At 40.3% G+C, this 21,958-nt stretch overlaps 1 protein-coding gene across 2 annotated transcripts in view; it reads right to left on the bottom strand.

Moving 5' to 3' along the window:
- arhgef10 (Rho guanine nucleotide exchange factor (GEF) 10) overlaps nucleotides 1–21,958 on the bottom strand; it is a 53,625-nt gene that overhangs the window by 16,628 nt on the left and 15,039 nt on the right. Inside the window, exons 5-23 of one of the 2 annotated variants that reach the window (XM_084381115.1) lie at nucleotides 21,631–21,667; nucleotides 21,272–21,360; nucleotides 20,895–20,951; nucleotides 20,244–20,431; nucleotides 19,032–19,148; nucleotides 17,783–17,894; nucleotides 17,490–17,602; nucleotides 17,299–17,376; nucleotides 17,039–17,218; nucleotides 15,441–15,557; nucleotides 14,951–15,043; nucleotides 13,979–14,149; nucleotides 12,738–12,883; nucleotides 11,912–12,096; nucleotides 6,530–6,645; nucleotides 4,166–4,293; nucleotides 2,664–2,764; nucleotides 2,284–2,405; nucleotides 522–608 (exon numbers count right to left, since the gene is read on the bottom strand). In XM_084381115.1, the coding sequence (XP_084237241.1) occupies nucleotides 522–608; nucleotides 2,284–2,405; nucleotides 2,664–2,764; nucleotides 4,166–4,293; nucleotides 6,530–6,645; nucleotides 11,912–12,096; nucleotides 12,738–12,883; nucleotides 13,979–14,149; nucleotides 14,951–15,043; nucleotides 15,441–15,557; nucleotides 17,039–17,218; nucleotides 17,299–17,376; nucleotides 17,490–17,602; nucleotides 17,783–17,894; nucleotides 19,032–19,148; nucleotides 20,244–20,431; nucleotides 20,895–20,951; nucleotides 21,272–21,360; nucleotides 21,631–21,667 (2,237 nt within the window). The remainder of the gene's footprint in view (nucleotides 1–521; nucleotides 609–2,283; nucleotides 2,406–2,663; nucleotides 2,765–4,165; nucleotides 4,294–6,529; nucleotides 6,646–11,911; nucleotides 12,097–12,737; nucleotides 12,884–13,978; nucleotides 14,150–14,950; nucleotides 15,044–15,440; nucleotides 15,558–17,038; nucleotides 17,219–17,298; nucleotides 17,377–17,489; nucleotides 17,603–17,782; nucleotides 17,895–19,031; nucleotides 19,149–20,243; nucleotides 20,432–20,894; nucleotides 20,952–21,271; nucleotides 21,361–21,630; nucleotides 21,668–21,958) is intronic. The other variant, XM_084381116.1, reaches the window with a different exon arrangement.

Here is a 21,958-nt window from a genome sequence, read left to right as displayed (position 1 = left end):
TGCATCTGCAGCGATTACCATGCTTACAACAGTTATTGTTTATTTTCAGAAAAACTTAAGTACTGAGGCAATCATTTTCAAACCCTGATCGTCTTTCTCGAGGGGGCATTAGACATTTTAATGAAAACACAGCGAGAATTTACCATCTGCTCTGCTGACACATTACAGTAAAAAAACGGCAGCTCCCTGCCAAAACTAAGAGTCAGACCCGCTGACAGAGAAGTGGTTTAGCTTAAATAGTGTTAGCTGCTTAAAATAAGTGGACTGTGAGACCATTTGCCAATAAACACTTGTTTAAGCCATTTAACACACTTAACTAAAACCTTTAGTCCAAGAATCTGATTTCAGAATTAAGGCCTGTTAATGTGTTCTTACACCTGCTCTGGGCGAAGGGGCCCCGCATCATTGTAGACTAGCAGTAGCAACTAAAATCTTCAGAATAAACTCTTATTTTGTGTAATTGTTGAAATGTAAGAAAACACACTGCTTTTTCACTGAACAATTCAAGAGAAATGTCTCACCCAGACGCAGCCATGGCCCACAACGGGCGTGTCTGCTGTGCTCTCTATGTTGATGTGGGGCTCTGGGTTGTGAACAGCACATTCAACCTGCCACAGAAGAGGAAGAAATAAGAGAGGGTTAAGAAAGAAAGGAATAGGGCAGAAGAGTACTTGCATTACGTTTCGATGTAGGTATTGACAGAGAAAATTTGACAGGTGTTTCTAGCGTCCAGTAAGTTTTAATTAATTGACACCATTCATTTGTACTTTGCTGGTCAGTGCTGAGGGGTATAGAGTAGCTGCTTACATATTTGGGACAGTGAGAACGAGTTGTGTTCACCCATAGAGATCTTCCGACCGAACATCAGGTCAATTTACATGAAGCAGTATATGTGGGAAAGGGTCTTCAGTATCCTATTCAAAATCTTGTGGCCCGTACAGGGATCGAACCCGCGACCTTGGTGTTATTAGCACCACGCTCTAACCAACTGAGCTAACCGGCCTACTTATAAACTAAGCATTCTAAAGTGATACATCGAAGAATGTGACACATAGGACAGACTACGATAAGGACACTCAGACAGTTGATTTATGATAACATGTATACTGATAACCCTACAGTGAAGGCCAGTTGGCTGTTAGTGTATAGCTGCCTCATCTAAACTCAGACACCCTGTCAGCTAAAAGACCACGTAGACATGGCCACATGGCCAAACCCAGTCTGAAACAAATTCAAACACCCCATTCCCTATGTGAGCATTATTTAGTCATTTCCAGCCAAAGAAAACATTTACATACTGGGATTTGCATTTTCTGTTGTGATAACATCCTGACGTAAAGCCTGACAGTCACACACAACCTAACTAAAACAAACAGACTGATTATATTATATAGTGAATTTTTTTTTTCTTCACTGAGAGATGTCACATGCTTACATTCCCTTTATGAATGACGAATACAGACTTCAGCCACCTGTTGGTATGGAGAGTTATTTTGTCTCATGCATGCACAGAACATACAAACTAGTTGGCTGCCGTCTGCAGTGTTTGTGGTGTGTTCAAAAGCAGTTTTTTTGAGACACAAGCAAAGAAACAGGTGACCTTTGTAACCATGAGTTCTTTGATGTGGGTTTGGTTTGTCTGGGCCCTGAGACTGTGAAGGTTTGGTACAACAAATGACACATGGCCACTAGCGAGAAGTCAGTGCCATAATATATGTAATGGACGGGGATACTCAACCTTGGCGTTATTAGTACCACGCTCTCATCAACTGAGCCAACCGGCCACACATACACACAAGCTTTTTTTTTTACCCAGTTCGCAAACTGAGCTAAGCAACCACGTGGGGCAATCAATGCTGGAGTTGGTGAGTCAATGCTGGTGGACTAATACCACAGTAAGTGTCATGTTACATACAGGGAAGAGTGTGACATAGTGTGACACACACAGACACACACACGCAGAAATAGAGACTATCAGACAGTTGATAAAGATAATATTTATACTGATTTATGTACGGTCACTGCTGATTTCTCGGTCTTGGTCGATTATATCAGCACAAATCATTTGCAGAAATAGAATTTCTTAAGCATCCACCTGTTCAACTTGCCATATGCTCGAATCTGTACACAAACTCTCTCCAAAAAACATATGGCCCGTACGGGGATCGAACCCGCGACCTTGGCGTTATTAGCACCACGCTCTAACCAACTGAGCTAACCGGCCATGGCCTGACTGCTAATTGCTGTCAGTTCAGAAAGTTAAATCAAAAGAAACTGTCTCACCTTGAATTCCTGTAGTTTTGACATGACCACAGGCATTTGTCGAAGCAAAAGAGGGTGCTTCTGCTTTTTGATCTGATTCCCATCATCCTCTGCAAAGAACCAGCCCTGCAGGTTGTCCTCCTCTGATGTAAAACACATACAAATAGCAGTTAATACAATAATGTACAGTATGCAGGAGTTGTTTTGAAAACCACAGGTTGTCAGCGTAAAATAATCATCTGGGAAACATACTTTGGTGCAGCTTTAATTTCATTAGTTTTGGACAGAATATGTAGTTAACCTAACGACTACTAGCCTGCTGACAGTCATTTGGACATCCATAAGAAATAGATTGAAGCAATAAAAACAGTCAAAGTGTATAGCCAGGCAGTGTGAAGTACCTAGAGCCAGTTTCGCCATCTGCAAGTTACTGATCCATGACTGTTTGATGGCTGGGCTGAGAGTGTTGAACACTGCACTGAAGTAAGTGGGTTTACCAGACCTGCAATTATAAAGAAGAAAGTTACAAGAAAATCCAAGCCTTTAAAACTGTTATATGTATATCGCAGGAGATATTTTGTGACAAACAGTTTAACCTGACATTATTTTAGCGCCTCTGCTTTTTCTCAGTGCCTTTTTAAATTTACTTTACATATTTAATTTTCTTTCACTCAGTAAACTTTTGTGACATGGAGTGTGCAGGCGTTACCTTTTTTCGTGTAACTATTCTGTTTTTATCATTTCTGTTCATTACAAAAAAATCTTAGCATCTTTATGAGGCTACAATTTAAAGAACGTGTTCTATAGATTCAAATCGGCATCTTGAAGTTGAGAATAGTTAAAAGTTAATATTTTACTGTTCAAAAAAATTACATACAGCTTTAAAAAATGTTCTCAAAGGAAGAACCAGACGGTTTTGTGAGCCAGACATCAGAGATGCTTTCACAAGAATGCACTGAATGATTACTGCACTTCAAGATGTGTCAACACTTTGGCAGTCATAACTCTTGAATTTGCATCAACCTTTTTTCCAAGCCGTCTTCTTAATGTCTAAATATTCTTACATACACACCAGCTCACTGATAAGCATTTTTTACACCAATCAGGTCAAATAAAAACTCTATCTGGGTTGTATCTCAGCCGAGGGGGCGCATCGGTCTGCCTATTCAACGCTGACTAACTAGACAGCCTATGACGGACATTCAATAGAAGTCAATGTCAATTATTGCCTCTACAGGCAGCTCGTGTAGACATTATGTGTGTGTTTTTGTTATGTGTGTGTCTGAAATGCATGTCTCCTGTCACTGGCTGCTGGTGAGAAGTGTTGTGTTTTGTGTGTGTCGCGATTGAGGGATCAGGGGAGGAATGAGAGAGGCACAGCTGTGTTTCCAAACATACCCATGGATTATCGCACCAGCTCGGTGCAGCAGGGACGAGGGATGGAGCGAGGAAGCGAGAGACAGAGAGAGAAGCAACAGACAGTTGTGGTTCCAGAGAGAGAGAGAATGTGAAAAAGCCCAAACAAAGTGCACCCTTGGGAGACCACGTGCAGACTATAATAGTGTGTGTAAATGTGTGACATGAGCATTTGGACTCTGCAACAGCTGCAGTAATGAGTAGCCCTTGGTTGCAAACACTGATGCACATTTCCTCCCCTGAGATTCATGCCTCAGATTAGAGCTGGTGGAGAAACTTGTTTATACAAATATTACTCTCTCCTAAAGCTATACAGGGTGGCTGGGAAGATAGACGGAGAAAGCAGGGTGAAAAAGAATAAAGACAACCCGAGGATAAACAGGATAAGGGTGGGGTGAAAGGACTGGAGACTGTTAAAATGTTGCTGCCTGTATGCAAGACCGATCAAAGCTACAGAGGAGTGCATATATGTGTGTAAAACACTAACTTGTCATGTTTGCCAGGCAGCTGGAGTTGGATCCTACACCGGTCAGCGGCCCTGATCTCCTCCTCCTTCTTCAGTATCAGCCTCTGGAGACCTGATACCCAGTCCTGGGCCACTGTGGGGTTTACATTCTGTATACAAGGATAATGGAAGGACAGGCAGAGGAAAAAATAAAGGAAAAAGAAATGGAGGAACAATGAAGGGAGAAAATAAGTGAGAAAGAGATCATTTAAACATAAATCACTTTTTATTTAGGAATGCTAGTCAGCTGTGAAAATGAACTTGAATTACTTGGCTCAGTGCATCCAAAACTGCATGGTAAAAGCAATCTAACGCTAATAGTGTCATTATTCTATAGCCATTACATTTTGCAATCAACATTTACTTCATAAAAGCTGCAGATTGTGTTTTTGTATTAAACTCTTTAGTATTGGATTGAATGTAGTTTATAGTATTTTTGCTATCACGATACAGCGATTCTGCAATAATTGATACATTGCAAGACAATCATCTAACAAAATATCAAGAAATCTGACTAACTAAGGAATACAAAAATGCCCCTAAAAAGGCAAAGTGAAAGAATTACGTATTTATTCACTGCAGTGTGGTCTCAGTTTGACAAAATGTGACATGACCTGAGATGACACAGTGTATAAAAAAGTGCATAGAGTCTTAGCTTGGTGCCTCTTTATCACACACACTGACTGCAACTTGTCCATGTCCATGTGTGACATCAATTATTATGTGAAATAGCCACAAGCTGACAAAAGCAGAACAGTCCTTGAGTTCAAATGTTTAAGGAAAGGATACAACAATGGCTCTCTCAGATCTTTTCAATTAAACATTACACCCCAAGGAGTCATGAAGTAGTGAGTCTGGTAAGTCAAATTGTCAGGGGATATTCATTTAGAATGACTGCATGTTTTTTAATAGAAATATCAATATTTGGCACCAGTGTATTGATAATAATATAGCAAGAGGAAGCGATATGATATATTGCTGTATTGATATTTTGTCCCACCTCTACTCCTAATACAATAAGATGCTGCTGCAGCGACAAGTAGTACTATAGCAGTAGTCTCTAATCAAACTGAACATCTTGATCAGGTTACATTGCATTTTTTTATATATTTAACTGACGTGCTCTTACAGACTTCAAATGTAAGTGTCATTTTTTGACAAGGATATCTTGACATTTTAATACATGGTTACAAAATGTAGGAATAACTAGAATCCTGTCAGGATCATTTGTTTGATGAAATGTAGTGTTGAGGAAAATGCTTGGCAATGCTTACGCATTTTTCTTTCCTTCTCTAACAATCTCTCCATCCCTCCCTCCATCTCTGGGACACATGTCTCTCTGAGAGCTTCTCTGTTACTCTGCCTCCCACTCTGCTTCTGACAGACCTACCAGCACAGCACAAACACAGCCTCACACACTCATGCTGCGCTCTGCAAACTAAACCTCCATCCCAGCAGCACAGACAGGCTTGTGTGTGTGTGTGTGTGTGTGTGTGTGTGGCCACATAATACGGCAGGCTTGAATGGTGCAAATCAAGACTTAAGAGACTCCTAGTCTCCAAGAGACAAATTGCCCACGCTGGCACATTCCACAGCTCAAACATTATATGTCTATATAACAGCCCAGCCCTTATGGACATCTGAGAGGAAACGTAATGAATGTGATTTTAAAAGTCCTGAGGTAGAGTGGAGGAACATTTGTCTATGTCAACTTCTGTCAAGCTTCCAAGAATATCACTAGACAGTATACCTATTCAAAGATCTCATGTTAAGTCAAAATAACATGAAAAACAAGTTAGATTCATGACTTGTTTTCCTTCTTTACCTTTGTGATAACCTAAAAGTGTTTTGCCTCGACATTTCTGATATTGATTCACTCTTAGCCATGATTAAATGATGATTACCTGGAATAAATATGATCAAATGTTATTTTTAAATGTACTGTAATGATATAATATGTAACATTTCAGAATTACAATGTTTAAACCTGGAGAGATGTTTCATTTGGTCGCTTATGGGGTAATTTGGTCTCTTATTGTTGCTGTGGGGAAAGACCAGATGATACATCAGAGCACGGGGAAGGAAGACAGAGAAAAGTGACTACACATAATGTGCATAACATTTTTAAAAACATTACCTCATCTGTGAGCATTTCTGCCAGAGTCTTGTCAGATAGATATTAATCAGCAACAGTGTTTTTTAAACAATGAAGACAACTACTTCTATGATGCCAAGGTACTTCACAACATCATCAATCTGTGTCATATGACCCCTAGCAGTAGAAATTACATACTATGCATTTAATCAAACTTCCCCTAAAGGACATTTAGTCCAATCATATGGTACCTGGTAGTTGCCTTTGAGGCTGCTGATCATGCCGGAAATCTGGTTGACCAGGCTGAGGTCATGGATCAGGTTCTGCAGATCTTGGTACAACTGACCAGGGCCCATGTACAGCTTGTCTGCATGGAAACACACAACAGCAAACATTTTAATAATGGCACATTTTTTATTTAAATAAACAACTTTTAAACCCCAAACAACTTGGATATGAAGCCAAGCTTAACAAAAACAAAAAAATTAGACAAATTCTTATTAAAGGGTGAGTTATAGCTCTACTTTCAACTAATAGATAGCACGAGTACAATCCCGTATAAAAATCAGTGTCCTCATGTGAGCTGGAAAGAATAAAATATGCAAAACAGGTAGCAAGGAAATTGAGCTGAGACCTTAAAGGCTGATACACTAGTTGGATAGCTGGAATGAGTGAGTCCACTGTGATGAGAGAAGCAGTGAAACTGGACAAAAAAAAGACAAAGATCAATAAAGGCCAATCAGTCAGTTTCCCACAGGGAGCGGTGACAGCTCTGCAAACTTGGCAGCCATTCTCACCAGTGGGCTTGCTTGTTCACAAGTACTCAGGCTTAGCTTTCAGAGGACACACACATATTGGGTTTTTTGTGCTTGCGTGTCAGCACATATCATACATATCTGTTCTCTACACTTGTACCTACTGCATGTGTGCTGCAATAGCTGCGCTGTTAGGTATTTGCCTCTTTTTTTGCACTTGAGCTCAAAATATCAAACCCCGATGATCCCATATGATGTGATGAGAGCGGTTACCGTGTTGCTGTTCAGTATCAAAATGAAACAACAGCTTGCTTTGTGTGCACACAGCTCATCAAAGGTCTGGCAGGCGCGCTCTCTCTCTCTCTCTCTCTCTCACACACACACAGTCACAAAATCATGAAGATAATCATGAAGAATAGCTTGTACAGATCAGAGGAGGAATGACTGTTCGTTGACCGAATTTGTCAACTGAAAGTTATCGAGGTCATTCAATCAAATGGTTCAGTTAGCAGTGGTACGCAGGCCTCCAATTAAAACCTAACTGAAAACATTTTAGCACACGCTACTTTAGCTGTTAAGAGCGCATATACGTGAACAAACAGTTAAACTGAACCAGAGTCTCTGGCACCAAAATGACTTTGTTTGCTTCTGCCATTCTACTCTCTCTTCCCCCTGCCCTCTCTCCGCCTCCTCCTCCTCCTCCTCTTCTACAATAGTCACAGAGTTTGTCTGGTGCTCCAGCTCCATGGCAACCTGGTCCAGTACTCTCCTGAAGGTCAGCTGACTGAGCATTCGGGGGAAACTTTACCCCTGTTCGTGCATTGCCAAAATTCACATTTGTAGGTGGTCTCCGGGAGGATTACTCTGAAATGTCTCCCTCGGAGTTTGTAAACAGGAGGCTGCTCGCATACTGAGAAATTCTTTGTCGTCCGTACGCACGCATGAGCTGCCCTACACACAGAACACAGCAGGCCTACAGTCATCTACATGGGTTTGGGATTTCATCAATGTTTTCATGGTCAGTGACCTGCTATTGGATTTAATTCATGTCACTGGATCAAATTATAGCCACCCTACAGTACATCTAAAGGTTATAATTATTGAGTTAAACCATCAAATGAGAAATTGATTGTTTGTGCATTTTTGTTAGTGTTTTTGTTCAGAAGTCTGCCTTCTGTAATGGAACTGTATGCAGTTTTCATGGCTCATCTGTCTGGCTGATACACAGGGGGTTGAATTGAGGTCAGGGCAGAAATGCTGAATAAATCACTCATGCTTCCTCTGTGGTGTGTCGTGCAAGGAGAAAGTGCAACGACAACGTTTCATTTCGAACCAGTATTATATAATAGAGTGCTATGTTAAGATTATACTTAATACTGGCATCAATGGTTAATAACAAAAATGTCAATAAACTATATTTTTGCAATATCACTGTACATGATTTCAGCTCAAATCAAACAAGCATGCAGTTCCAGTCTAAATCCTTTATTCCTGTCTGTTAATAACAAACCCTGTGATCTGTGTGTGATCTGCGCTAGCCTTGCAGCATATTTCCTCCTTCCTCCTTCTTAAATAAATGTGCATAAGAAGAAAGCTGAAAAGTCATCAAATATATCTATAAATCAAGAATCTATACCATCCTTTGCAGTATATAATCTGAGAGGAAGAATAGAATTCTACCTTCAGTGAATTGATCGTTCCCACAGACAGAACGGGCACTGTGTAACCCATTTGAGCCCAGGTCCAACTTTCTGAATGGCTCTTTGTGAGCGTGCCAAATGTTTTCTAACAAAAACAGGCCTAGAAACATCACAGGAATCACGGCAATCATCCCAGTAATTACACACGCCCTAAAAATAAACAATATATCGACAAATAACATATTGAATGTAAGTGCCAGGAAAAAGCAACTTTAAAAATATGCATCGTGATCTGATTGCTATGCAGGGTAGAGAAGAGATGAACAAAGCAGAGAGACGCGCAGAGGTGACATCATACTCTGGAGAGTCTTTTCATTGCCTTCTAGCAGGCTGGTCATCGAGTGGCTTTTGGCTGAACACAGTGGACCGAGAAACAATTGTTTCCACTTGTTAAAGTTCCTGGACACATGCACACATTTGTACGTGCACACACTGAGCTGAAGTTGGCCAGAGAGTAACTGAATTAAAGGGAGGTAACTGATTGAAAGCCAGCAGGTTGACTAATTTGACTAATACAGTAATTCAGTCATGTTAAGGGAATGATCGGGAATATAAAAGCACTGTATTGTGGTCAAAACATATAATCTTAAAATCAACCTCCATACCATCTAATTAAAAAAAACAGCTCTGTGTAAGAACAAAACAATACAATGAGACCCATATGGCCTTCCTCAGGCCTTTAAGGAGAGTGCACAAACACTTGTATCATCACATCAGGTTAAGCTGAGGCTGTGAACCTGTCTGTCAGTTGCATCCCAAGAAAACCCCCACAGTCAGAGCAGATGTGACTCAGGTCTGTCTGTGCCATCTGTTATGTACACTCAATTGCTGGACCTTCCACATAGCTCAGTGAAGTGTCAGAGGGAGACAGGTGGCCTGGCAGGAGATGGGTGCAATGGCCCAAAATCAGGCAGCCATTTTTCCCTGATGCTCGGCTCAGGGTGGGAAGCTCAAATGCTTTTATCAAAAGGATAATTTCATACCGCGTTCCAGGTTGTAAGTCGTACAAAGGTAGGGAATCTAACAAATAGTTATCATTTTACTGGTCCCTGATTGATCAGCAACTAAAAAGACAACGGACAATGAAAACCAGATGGGACCTCAGGCCATATTTTAAGTAGTTTTTAGTATTTTGCCAAGTGTTTATATGCCTGTTTGTCCATCTGTGGACAAATTTTGTCAGTGTGATATCATCACAATTGTACAGAAGATACAGTCATAAAACTTTACAGGCGTGCAGAGTTTGAAGATGGGCATGGTCCAATCAAGGGGGCCAAAAATAGGACGGTGGCCCCCTCACACTTTACGGTCCTGGCCCTGCAGTAACGAAACTTCACAGGTTTGTAGCTGAGATCAAAATAAAGGCTGAGTTTGAATAGGGGTGTGGTCAGACCCATGAGTACTACTGAAATAATGTAGTAAAGACTACTGAACAGTCATGGGTCGGAATGTCAACATGTTGACAGGTGTTGCGACTGGTGTGATTCTGTCGCATGCATGTGCAGTGCATGCAATCAAGCTTGCAATGTACAGAAATATGTGTTCCAGTGAGCATAATGTGTTTAAGGCAACTGATGTATCCATCGTCTTTTCAGTTGCAAATCAATTGGGAGGCGGTGAAATGATAAGGATTGTCAGATATCCTCTGTTTGTACAACTGGCCGCCATTTAAATATAGTCTATGGAGACGGCAGCTAATGTTGCAAAGGTAGAGGTGAAGGGAAGGAGGTATAAAAGACAGGTGGTTAAAAAAAAAGGATTAAAGTGAAACGCATCCTTTGATTTTTTCAGTAAAGAGTTGAGGTGAGGCAGCAGGAGGTTGTATGCAAACCGTCCATATGTATTATCTACTTCACATGCTGTCATCTGCATAACAGCCTCAAACAGCAGGGGGACTAATACAATAACAACAGGATTGTCCTACTTAATTTCATTGGCAGTTGTTATTCTTATACCATGCGCACAGTGGTTGAAACGTATCCTGTAATTAAACATGGTAGGTATAGTGTATACTACAACACATGAGGGATTTATAAAATATAAATGTGACACTGTGACACCTGGCTGCAGCAGACTGAGTATTATGAAACTGTATTACAGACATTAGATTTGAGAGAGAGACTGAGGCTGAGAGAGAGAGAGAGAGAGTGAGCTATAGCGTGCAGTGTCTATTTCAGTGGCAGTGATTCCAGCCCACTACCAGTGGCAACTGAAAGAGAGAGCCTTTGACCTCAGCTTGAATACATACGACCTTTGACAGACCAGAGATAATACTGAATCAAAGCACTCACCAGCCCAGCAATGTGCACTACCATTACCTCGGCACAAACACATATAGACAAAAAGAGAGAATAGAATAAAAACTCCAACGCTGTGACCACAAAAACATACACTCTCAGTACGCTTCTAGTTTGTCTGATCTCAGCCTTTTAAAGTGGCTGAGCAGCTGTGTGTGACAGGGAGAACCCAGTGGAAAGACTGAAATCATTGGACTGGGCAGCCAGCAGACCAGAGGATTGAAGAAGGAAAAAAATACACACTCAGAGGCTGAATGGTTTGTGCAAGGCTCACACCATTTTAGAAATGTCTGGAAATGTCCAACAAGAAATAAGTATCTAGTTATTCTCTGTATTTGTAATGCAGGACACGACTGGTTCTGTTGAGTTATTAAAGTGGTGGAAGACTACAACTTGATTTATCTGATCAGATCACAATAATCATTCAGTTGTCAACTATTGAATTAATCATCAACAATTTGAATAATCGTTTAATTGGTTTGAGTAATTTTTTAAGGAAACAAAAAGATTCTCTTATTCTAGCTTCTTTAAACTGAGGACCTTTGAGGATGTCGCTGATCGACATATTTCACCATTTTCTGACATTTAATAGACAAAACAACTAAACGATTAATCGAGTAATAATCAATAGATTATTCAACAATGAAAATTGTCGTTAGTTGCAGCACTACTGAGAGATTTAATAATCAGTCATAAAACACAAGCAATCAGTTGGTCATTGGATCCTAACTACAACTACTCCTCAACTATTTTGCATTCTTTAACAACTCAGCGAATAGAACTCTTGTACCTTTTCTACCAGACCTTAAACAGCCTCGTAGACAGTCAGAAAAAGCAGAATTTACACTGTAAATGTAAATAAATGACACTGTGGTTCATACTTGGCTTAGCGTTGATGACCACCTTCTCCCCAGAATGGGGCGTTGGGTAGTGGCTGTTGTCGGCCATGTCCTCGCTGGACCCAAACTCGAGCACCTCCACGAAGCTCAAAGGCACGCTCCACTTCAGAAGGAACTTCTGGTCAAGTGGGGCATTGCCGCTGCCACTCCCGCTGCCATCCGGACATCTGGACACAGCAGGAAGACATAAAGGTTATGTGACAAATTGGCTCTGGTTCATGTTGTTAGCACCTTGTTTGAGTAGAGGAATTGTGTGAGGAAGACATAGGTGAGTGTTAGAAAAGGTGAAGGGAATGTCAGTGGAGGAGGCCTCTGAATGTTTGTAAATGTCACTCAGTCTGTGCATTTTTCCCAGAGGCGGTGCATGGTGACCAACATGTTACAATTATAGTATAAGAGCTAAGAAGCTCAGGAATGGGGCTCTCCATCACTCTTGGCTCAATAGCAAGCCACAGTGGGCACATATGGGTTCAAACCCAGAGGCTAAGCGTGGTCAAAAGTCACCCCAAGGATATCAGATAAATACAGTCCTTACCATCCTTCTTTACACTTTAAGTTTAATTTCAGTTTAGTTCACTGTAAGACGGACTTTTACTGGCGGGAAATCCTAGTTGCATTTAGCATTCACCTTACAGTAGGCAGAGTGAATTATACAAACAAGGATATAGATAGACAAAATATACACAGAACAATTACTTTCTAAATTTGTAAAATGGTTAAAAGATTACAGGTTATTGCACCCAAAGACAGGAGAAGGCACAAATTAAAGGAGAGATTAAGAGCAGGTCTGGTTTGTGGTCGCTCCTACCGGATATTGGGCGTGGCACACATGAGAACATCATTGAGCAGGAAGAGGCGTCGCTCCTTGGTTTTGATGATTTCACCACGCTCATTGTAGACCGTCTCCACCATGTCGTCTGAGCGGATCAGGTAGCGGCTGCCATTACTCAGAAGCTAATGGATGATAAGTCACAGTGATAGTATGTGAACAGACAGCAGGAATTTGGCTCTCTGATTTAAGGTATTTAGCTAACAATACCAAGCTCAGAGAAGAAAGACTTAACTAACTCTTGCTCCTCTTCTGCTGTTTCCTGTCACTATCTACTGTTAAACCATCCACTTTGGGTAACAGCATATAATATATGGCTGTCAACAAAGGCTTTGAGGAACAAAAATCCTGTGCCCCGTGTAGGGGATCTTGTAAACACATGTTTCTACACAGATGCCAGAGTGGGTGGCTGCAGATAGACAAATAATTACAACTTGGTGATAGCTGGTGTTTGTGCACATGCGCTAAAATGATGCTATTCAGGCAAGAGAATACTTGAGAAAATGTGAGGCTCAAGTGCCTGGTGGCCGCCCACACTGGGACAGAGAGAATGCCACAGCATATGCTGAAAGAATCAAACATCAGCCAAATATTTGCACCATGAGCGATGAGTACATCATCAAGTCTGACTGTTTTCTCAGTCAGCATATACAGGGTGTCAGACACTTCAATTGAATGCTTGTTAAGATCATTCTTAACCAAATTTAAGGCTTAATTTTGGACAGATCATCTTTTTCTTAGTAGAGCATTACAAGTAAGTATAAAGGTAATGTATATATGGTCCCATGCAAAGATAGGTTTTATGTAGGAACATGATTATGAGAGTGCGTTGCCTTCATCTACATTTTGCCAACAGGTAAGTGCAAGTATAAGACAGATATAAAAAAGGCAGAATTGGGTTCCTTGGTAGGTTTAAAGATTTGTCACATCAAAAATTTGGATTTTGACAGTGAAGAGCTTGACTCATCTGGACTAAAAGAAAGAAAGATGGATAAATTAAATAGGATACAATGTTTGTGGCAATTAAGACCTCACATGTTTTAATTCAATAATTATAAAATTGAATTAAGACATTCTCAGAAAGGCTCCCTGATGTAATAAAACACATGACTGACCAGACAAAACTAGACTCCACCGACCAATGGCTCCAGCATCACACTGCACAATTCAAACTACAAACATGCATGTCAGCACACACTCACAGAAAGGTGGGCACAGACCTTGTTGAGGTAGCGTTCGTTCATGGCCTTTGCAATGTGACGGATCTCGCAGCGCTGGTCGGCTTCCCTCTTCTTTTCGTTGAGCTTCTCTGCCAGCGTCTCCAGTTCGGTCAGGGCCATCTGCAGGGGCAGACGGTCTGCGTGACCCACTGGTGTGTTCTTCAGCATGTCCTGATGAGGATGCGCAGACAAGTCACACATTAAACATTTGTTAATTAGCCACACTGGGGAACAATCTCCCAGTGCTTTTAAATTATTTCATTCATGGAATAAAAAAATCCTGCAAATGCACAACTATCCCCAAGTCTGCAAAACTGCATCCGTTACCATTTGGGGAAAGCACGCTCTCTCTTACTGGTCCATTTTTCTATATTTATGTCACACACATTCTTATGACTGATGAGGATTTAATAGAAAGTCTGCTCTACATTCATTTTTCTTTTGAACTTGATGACATTTTGGCCCTCGGGCCTTCTTCAAAGGGGCTGAATCTCATCAAATTAAAAAGTAAATGCATATGAAGCCAGAGTCTGCAGCACTTTTTTCCACTCCCCAATCTACTTTCAGTGATCAGCACTTCATTACAGCCTTTGGTATGCATTACATTACTATTACATGGTGAGAATTTAATAACAGAATTAAAAGATTTACAATTCCTGGTATCATAAACACTGGAGCTATTTTGATTGGCATAAAACTGCTGTTATACATGTTTTTTGTACTGTCCCATATTATGTCTGTGGTTTTCTGCATGAGACACAGAAAACAGCAAATATGCCAGGGCAGGATTAAAAAAGATCAGAGGAAACCATTTCCCCTTGGAGTGTTTCCGGGAGTCCCCCTGTGGTAAGCACAAAGTGCCTCGATATGTGTGTATGGTACTCCCTCTGCTGGTGAATGTACATACCACACTGTCTGCTGTCTGTATTTTGCAATTCACTGTAAAGGAGCTAAAATAGATTTTCATTATACCTGAAGGAGCAGAATGAACTGAGGGAATCTCTGGATAGGTTTCATCATTAGTCCATACAAAGTCATTCGGTCACTGCTGGTCTCCTGGCGATGCTGTTGGTGAGAAGATAGGTTACTGCTGTGTACTGAGGAGCCAGTCTGAAGACTTTAAAATGGTGCAATTGGTAGAGGAGTAGGACCAACAATTCTGCTGGCATGGTACAGAGTTCTATTTCCCATGCAAATTCATATACTGTTGAGTATATTCATTTAGCATTTTTGTAAGAAAATTATTTTGCATGTCTTGTATTTAATGTGAAATCCACCAAGCAAGCAGCTGAACAGCAAGAATTTTACTTGACTGCTTAAAACCATTAGTTATAAGCTCTTTCTTTTCAAATTCAGAATAAAAATGATGCAACTGTGAAGAAATATGTATGTCTTTCAAGAAAACAATGATCCCCATGTAAGAACAATACTCATGACACAGCAGAGTGCAGTTCTCTCATACCTTGAGGAATTCCAGGAAGCCAGGTTTGGCGGCGCACGTCTTCCTTACTACTGCCATTGCTGTGCTGAAGTTGTTCACATACTCACTGTAGGCATCCAGCACCATGGACTTTGAAAACTGTTGAGAAACAGGCATGTTTTTAACACATTTATGACTCGCAGAAACATACTACATCACATGATTTTTAACAGTTTTAGAAGACATATCATTCTGCAGATAGTCGTGTCAGATCAGAAAGTTCTTATTTGTCTTTTTGTGGAGGGCTGAGACAGGAAAAGTATTTTGTTGTTTTATTCAGAAGGCCTAAAAATAGCATAGCTGCAGTATCATAATAGGTACATTTCCTCACACAAGAAATTTGGAGATTTCAAATCTGATCTGTTGTTTGACCACCTAAATGTGCAAAGGTTTTAATCTTTTTTTTTTAATTGCCTTTTTTGCATTCAATGCGTTCTTGTCACGTAGCAGACTGGGTTCCTACATATTTCCCATTTCAAAATTCCATACTTTTCCAGACTTACATTTTCAGTGGAATTTTCTAATCATATCTGACATCTAAGTACAAGTAGCTATATGTTTATTATGTAAATAAATGGCTTTGTCTGGATTTGGTTCAGTTATAAGGCACTTGGGGCAGAGCTGTGATGTACAGGCGAAGAGGCAGCTCTGCGTAGGAGTGGGCTTTCAGTCGCACACCATACTTCTTGTCCTTGCTTTAGATGACATCAAGCTCGCTCTGGGTCCTGCTCTCACAGTGGTAAATATACATCACTGCCACTAATCTTTAAAGATCCAATTTCTGCTCTTCAAACCTAATGCACAGGAGCATAGACTATAAATGTTTCATGTAGATATGCAAAACAATTGTACTGTATCATGACCTGAAATGTGTTTCAGTTAAACAACTGTTTGTTGAAAAAATATGAAATATTTTTGAGTTTCTAAAGGACTGCACTGTGCTGGAAAGAACAATTTGGGTAAAAAACAAACAAATGAAAAAAAACCATAAAATAATAACAACAATAACAAAGAAACAACTTTAAATATTGTTTACAGATTAAACATGCATACACTACGGAATAGGGAAAATCCAGTTTCCTAAATAAGCTCTTAGCATGCAAGACCTGTTGTTTTAAGGTAGGATGAGAATTGTGAGGTGAGAGAGGGCAGTGAGCAGACTTCAAATGTGTCTCATATGGGTCACACTGCTCCTCTGATGTCATGCCAGAGGTTGATTTTTGGACAAAAACAAGGAAGTGATGTCGTGAGCAAGACTTTGGGAGATGAGTTCCTTTGTTTTGACAGTCCTTGCCAATGAGTTGCCAAATAGCCACAGACAAGAGGAGGGTGGAGTTAGTACATACTATAAGAGGATAAAGTGCAACTTTTTGTGTCTGTACGGTAGCGCGTGTCTTTGACATGTGGAAAGACTGTAAGAAAGGGAGCATCTTGGCTGTGCTGCATCATAAATGTCAAACTAATTCCAAAACAGCTGGATTCTGTGAATTCAGGGCCACTGCAGCTAATGTAGTCTATTTATGTTCAATATATTGGTGCAGTTCTTGTGAAAAGGCTTTAAAATTACAGCCCCAGCTTACCGATGCTACAAAGACATCCCCAATCATCTCCAGACTGTCCCACTCGGCCACTCGGCTTGCCAGGGCGATCTGGAACAGGAAGTGGCTCTGCAGAATCTCACGCACACGATAGAAGGTCATCTTCAGTTTCCTGTCGCTCAGCAGCCTCGGCTCAATCTGGGACAGGGGCTTCTCATATTGCTGATAAAGCACACAAAGTGAACTGTAACAACAAACACTTCACAGAAGATTTGGCAATCACTGCAGTTGTATTTGCATACCTCTAATATCCTTTTTAGTGCATCAAGATAGTTCTTCTCACTCTCCAGTATAGATCCCAGTATACATCTTCTCACCAGCTAAAGAGGGATACAACAAACAATTGGTCTACAGGTTTTTCACACTGTTCTCTTTAACAGAAAACAGAAAATGCAGTAAAAAGTTACATAAATTGGGATAAAATGTTCATTACCTGTTGCTGTGAAAGACCTTCCGGTGCTAGAGACAGCACTGGCTCAACATTGAAACAGTCCACCTCAATGAAAAGCTCAGACTCCTCATCCTCAAAACAGGCTGACTTCCTCTCTAAAAGATTAAGAAGAGAAAGCAAGAAAAGGACTGTAAAACACAACACAATCATGCTGAAGGGCTAGAATTGCTGTGCTGGCCCTCTACTGAAACGTTCACATTAATGCCGACTTAACATAAACAGAAGAGGTAAGGGAGGATGTGTAATGCTGTTTATGTCCCTTAAGGATTACGTACCCTGACAGAATGACTTGGTCTTGATGAAAGAGCGTCCCTTCTTCACTGCAGCTTTGGTTTTCTCTAGTCCATCTTTGGTCCCTTCCTTGGCTGCCTTCACCAGCTTTTGCATCTTTGAGGGGACAAAATACACTATTAACTGTTTGACAAAAGTACCACAAGATCATTACTATTTCACAGTCGAGAATTTTAATCCAAGGTGAAGTTAGGTTACTTTGTCTAAACCTATGGTTAAGAAGCTACTGAACTGAGCTAAGCAGGACAGGAGCAGTGTTAGTGTAGGGATGAAGACAAACGGCAGATCCTGTAATACAGGAGAGGGAAGGTGACCAGAGAATGACACAGTAACTGGGACATCAGCTAAAAGTAACATAGTGCTTTAATAACGTAATGACTGATTTACTTACTAATGTAAATGCGACGAATGTTTTTAGTTACGATACGCTACAACTTTCAGCTCCTTTAACAGCATCTTAAATCAATAGCTATAAACTGCCTTATATAAAAGGAGTCTCTGTCTGTCTGTCTGTCTGTCTGTCTGTCCTTCAATTTTCTTGATAACCGTTCATCTGATCAACTTCACACTTGGCGGGTATATTGATGAGAACGCAAGGAAGAGCAACGACGAGAGCAAGTTCTTGAGATCTATGGGACACATTTGTTAGTAGTGCATTACTACCACTAGACGTACAGAAGTTACATACTGTGTAATGTGTTGAGAGTGGGAGAGTACAAAAAGCCTTGTCCCAAATAGGTAAATAGCACTGCTAGGGGACGCAATTATGTCATTGCAGGTGTTCAGGACCTAGGGAGGTACAGTGTCGAGTGTGAAGTTGTTTGGATGAGCGGTTCTTGAGAATGCTACAAGCGGCATTGCTGGAGGCCAAGCATCTGGCCAGTGGCATGTTTTCAACGGGCACTTGACTAGTCGAAAAAACAAAACAAAAACAAAACCCAATTGCTGGTGTCTCAGTTTACTGTAGAATGTATTCAAGAATATATCCTCAGCTTCACAGCCTCCAATGCATAAACATATAAAGAAGCATGTCAGTGCAGCAGACAGGGAAGTTAAATGAACTTAATGCAAACCCATCACCAGTACCATCACCACCACAAGTCATTCACATCAGAGCAGGATGAGGGTACCGAGTCAGTGAGAGACGCCCAGAGTGGTTAACTAGACTGAGAGTGAAGGTTTGGGACTACTTTGTCTAGCACAGACAGGCGAGGTGAGCCTCAGGTAGTTTACCTTATGCTCGTGTTTCTGTTTTAGCTGCTGCAGCTCTACCGTTCCCACTGTATTTGCCATTAGATCTTTCATCTTTTTCTCATAGTGTTCTTTCAAGCGTGTCAGATCTTGAGAGAGCTAAACAAAAGCAAAGCAGGTGTTACTGGTTATGGTTTTGGACTGAACTTGCACCTTAAATCCACAGCAAGGTCACTTCAACCTACATAGGTGTGTTACTTGACTGCTGAGTCAATTTCTTTTTATTTAACCCATTTCAACTATGCATCAGGGGAAGAAATTGCCTTTTCGAGGGTGTATGCTTTCCTTGCTCCATGTTAATCGGCATTGTTTTTGCCACTGAAATATGGAAAAATACTCTCTGACAACATACTTAGATCTAATGTTTTTTTCTATTTTCTTCCTTTGTGTTGAAAAAATCAACACTATCATTTATAAATCCATACAACTTAACACATTAAATGTACAAAATACAGTATATAATACAGAAATAAAATAGCTTTCAAATTATTGGGGGTAGTTTTCATCAAATTATTTCTAAGTAGGGCTGCAATTAACAATTATATGCATTACTGATCAATTGTTTAATCTATACAATTGTGAAAAATGCTCATCTCAATTTCCAAAGGTCCGTCTTCAAATTGCTTCTTTTGTCCAACCAACAGTCCAAAACCAAAAAACTTTTCATTTACTATCTTTAATGACAAAGAAAAGCAGAAATCCTCACATTTAAGAAGCTGGAACTAGCAAATGTTTGACATTCTTGCTTGAAAAATAACTGGAACAATTTATTGATTATCAAACTAGTTGGGAATTATCTTTCCTTCGATCGACTAATCGGTTAATCGACTAATTGCTGAAGAAGTCTTTCGAGGGAAACTGGCTTTTTTTTTTTTTGCCTAAAGCAGTCATTCTGACCATGGCACACTGAAACCAAAGTGAAGTTAAATTCTCAAAACCACAAGCCAAAACATTTCAGAGTGAAGCAAGCTGACTGAAAGCCAGAAAGATCTCTCTCATGTCTGAAGAAGCAAATGAGTGGACTGTACAATATTAGATCTTGATCCGTCAATAATCTGACCAAAGGTTAAGTAAAATCACAGTAAGAGCACTTCATCCACTGCTGTCCTCCATCCACCTACAGATAAACAGTATACTGACACAAGACATGATTATTGGCTAACAGAGAAATGGGAGGATGATTGTTATACACACATGGGTTTTCCTCTGGGGTGGCTTTCCTCTCATGAAAGCGTGGGGCAGGCCGTTCTCGGGCCGACCTTCCCCGTCACTGGCCTCGTCATAGCTTTCAAACTCACTCGAGCTCCAGCCATTGTCAAGGGAGCTGTTGCAGCCCCCCTCCTCACCAAACTCCACGTCATCATAGATCATCTCATCAGGATCTGTATGGAAGAGTACATGCCGATGAACACAACAACAATATGCTGCACTCAAATCAAATGGTCTTAAATAAATGCTGTCTTGGTAAAGCTTATATCGTACCATTTTTGCCCAGAGGAAGTGTGCTTATTTTACAATTTAATTTTCAATGCCATAGCTTTGTGGTGTTGCACAACATGGCATTATATTAGAAGGTCTCTGTTAAAACCCTCAGCAAAAATGAAACTATTTTTTATCAAATCACAGCGTAAGAAAAGGTTATATTAATTGAGTGGCTATTTTCTTGGATTGCAAGTGATCAGCATCATATTTTCAAGAAACAGCCAAAATGAATTTGAATTTGAAAATGAAAGTTAAAAGTAAAAATAAATAAAAAAAGACGACGGAAGCGAAAGTGAGCACCACGGACAGGCTTAAGGAAATGCTGAATTTGTAAAACACTGGAATAATAAATAAATCACAAACCTGTGTTGGAGTCAGAGTTCTCTCTGGGCACATCATCGTAAATCACCTCATCTGGATCTGAGGCAAATGTTGAAAATAATCAATGCATGATTTCTCACATCACATAGCTATCGTTGTTCACACAACAAACAGGATGTAATGCGTGGGGGATCTAAAAGAAAAGTGCACACACAAGGGGCTGCTTCCTCAAAAGAATGGGGAAGGAAGAGTCTGGAAATTCAGCAGCGTCCAAAAAAACATAATAGCACCCTGAAGGCATGCGCTGTGTGTGCAGAGGCAATTACAGACAATCAAACCAACAACAGCAGTACACTTTCCATGGAAATTATACATGGATCTCAACTAGATACACATCTGTGGTGGATATCATTCCTTACTTTCCATCCATGCAGTGTTGGCAGGATCTGACGCCCATTTAGCCAAAGCATCCTCTTCTCTAATAGGTGGATACTCTTCACTGAAAACACTTGAGTAAACATGCAAACAAACTGATTATTACCCTACAAACAAATACATTTTTTTGTGTGTATATCAAAAATGATTGCATTTTTCTGTATTAATAAGGTGATGTTATTCTATGTATTACCACAGACATGAGAGTGGCAATCTTTTAGTATAACTATAACTACACTGTAAGTGGGGAGTATACTTTGCATGCTTCTCTTGTGATATAGCACTACATGTTCCAAACAAATGATCAGTATAGACATGCTCTAGCTGTGTAGGTGCCACATACCTGTCGACAGAGGTGCTGCCAGTCCCAACCACAGTGACTGAAGGAGAAGAGAGAGAAAGATTACACAAAGAAACTCTACAGCACTATACACTTTCTTGCATGAAACCCTTTTTTTAGGTTGCACAGTTCTCGTGATTCAAGTACAAAAGCTTTAATATAAATTTGAGCAAGGTATACTTTCGTAGAGTACTGATAAAAGCATGGACTCTAAAATGGTAAACACTGACATATTTTGAGAGATTTGTAAAAAAACAAAAAAAAACAAAGTATAAATCAATTCGAAAACTTAGATCCTCTGTTGCAACTTTTTTTATTTGCCACCAGGTGT

Source organism: Pagrus pagrus (assembly GCF_965226575.1).
Source record: "Pagrus pagrus genome assembly, chromosome: 18".
NCBI classification, from domain to species: Eukaryota; Metazoa; Chordata; class Actinopteri; order Spariformes; family Sparidae; genus Pagrus; species Pagrus pagrus.
This window is presented reverse-complemented; position numbering and strand designations above follow the sequence as displayed.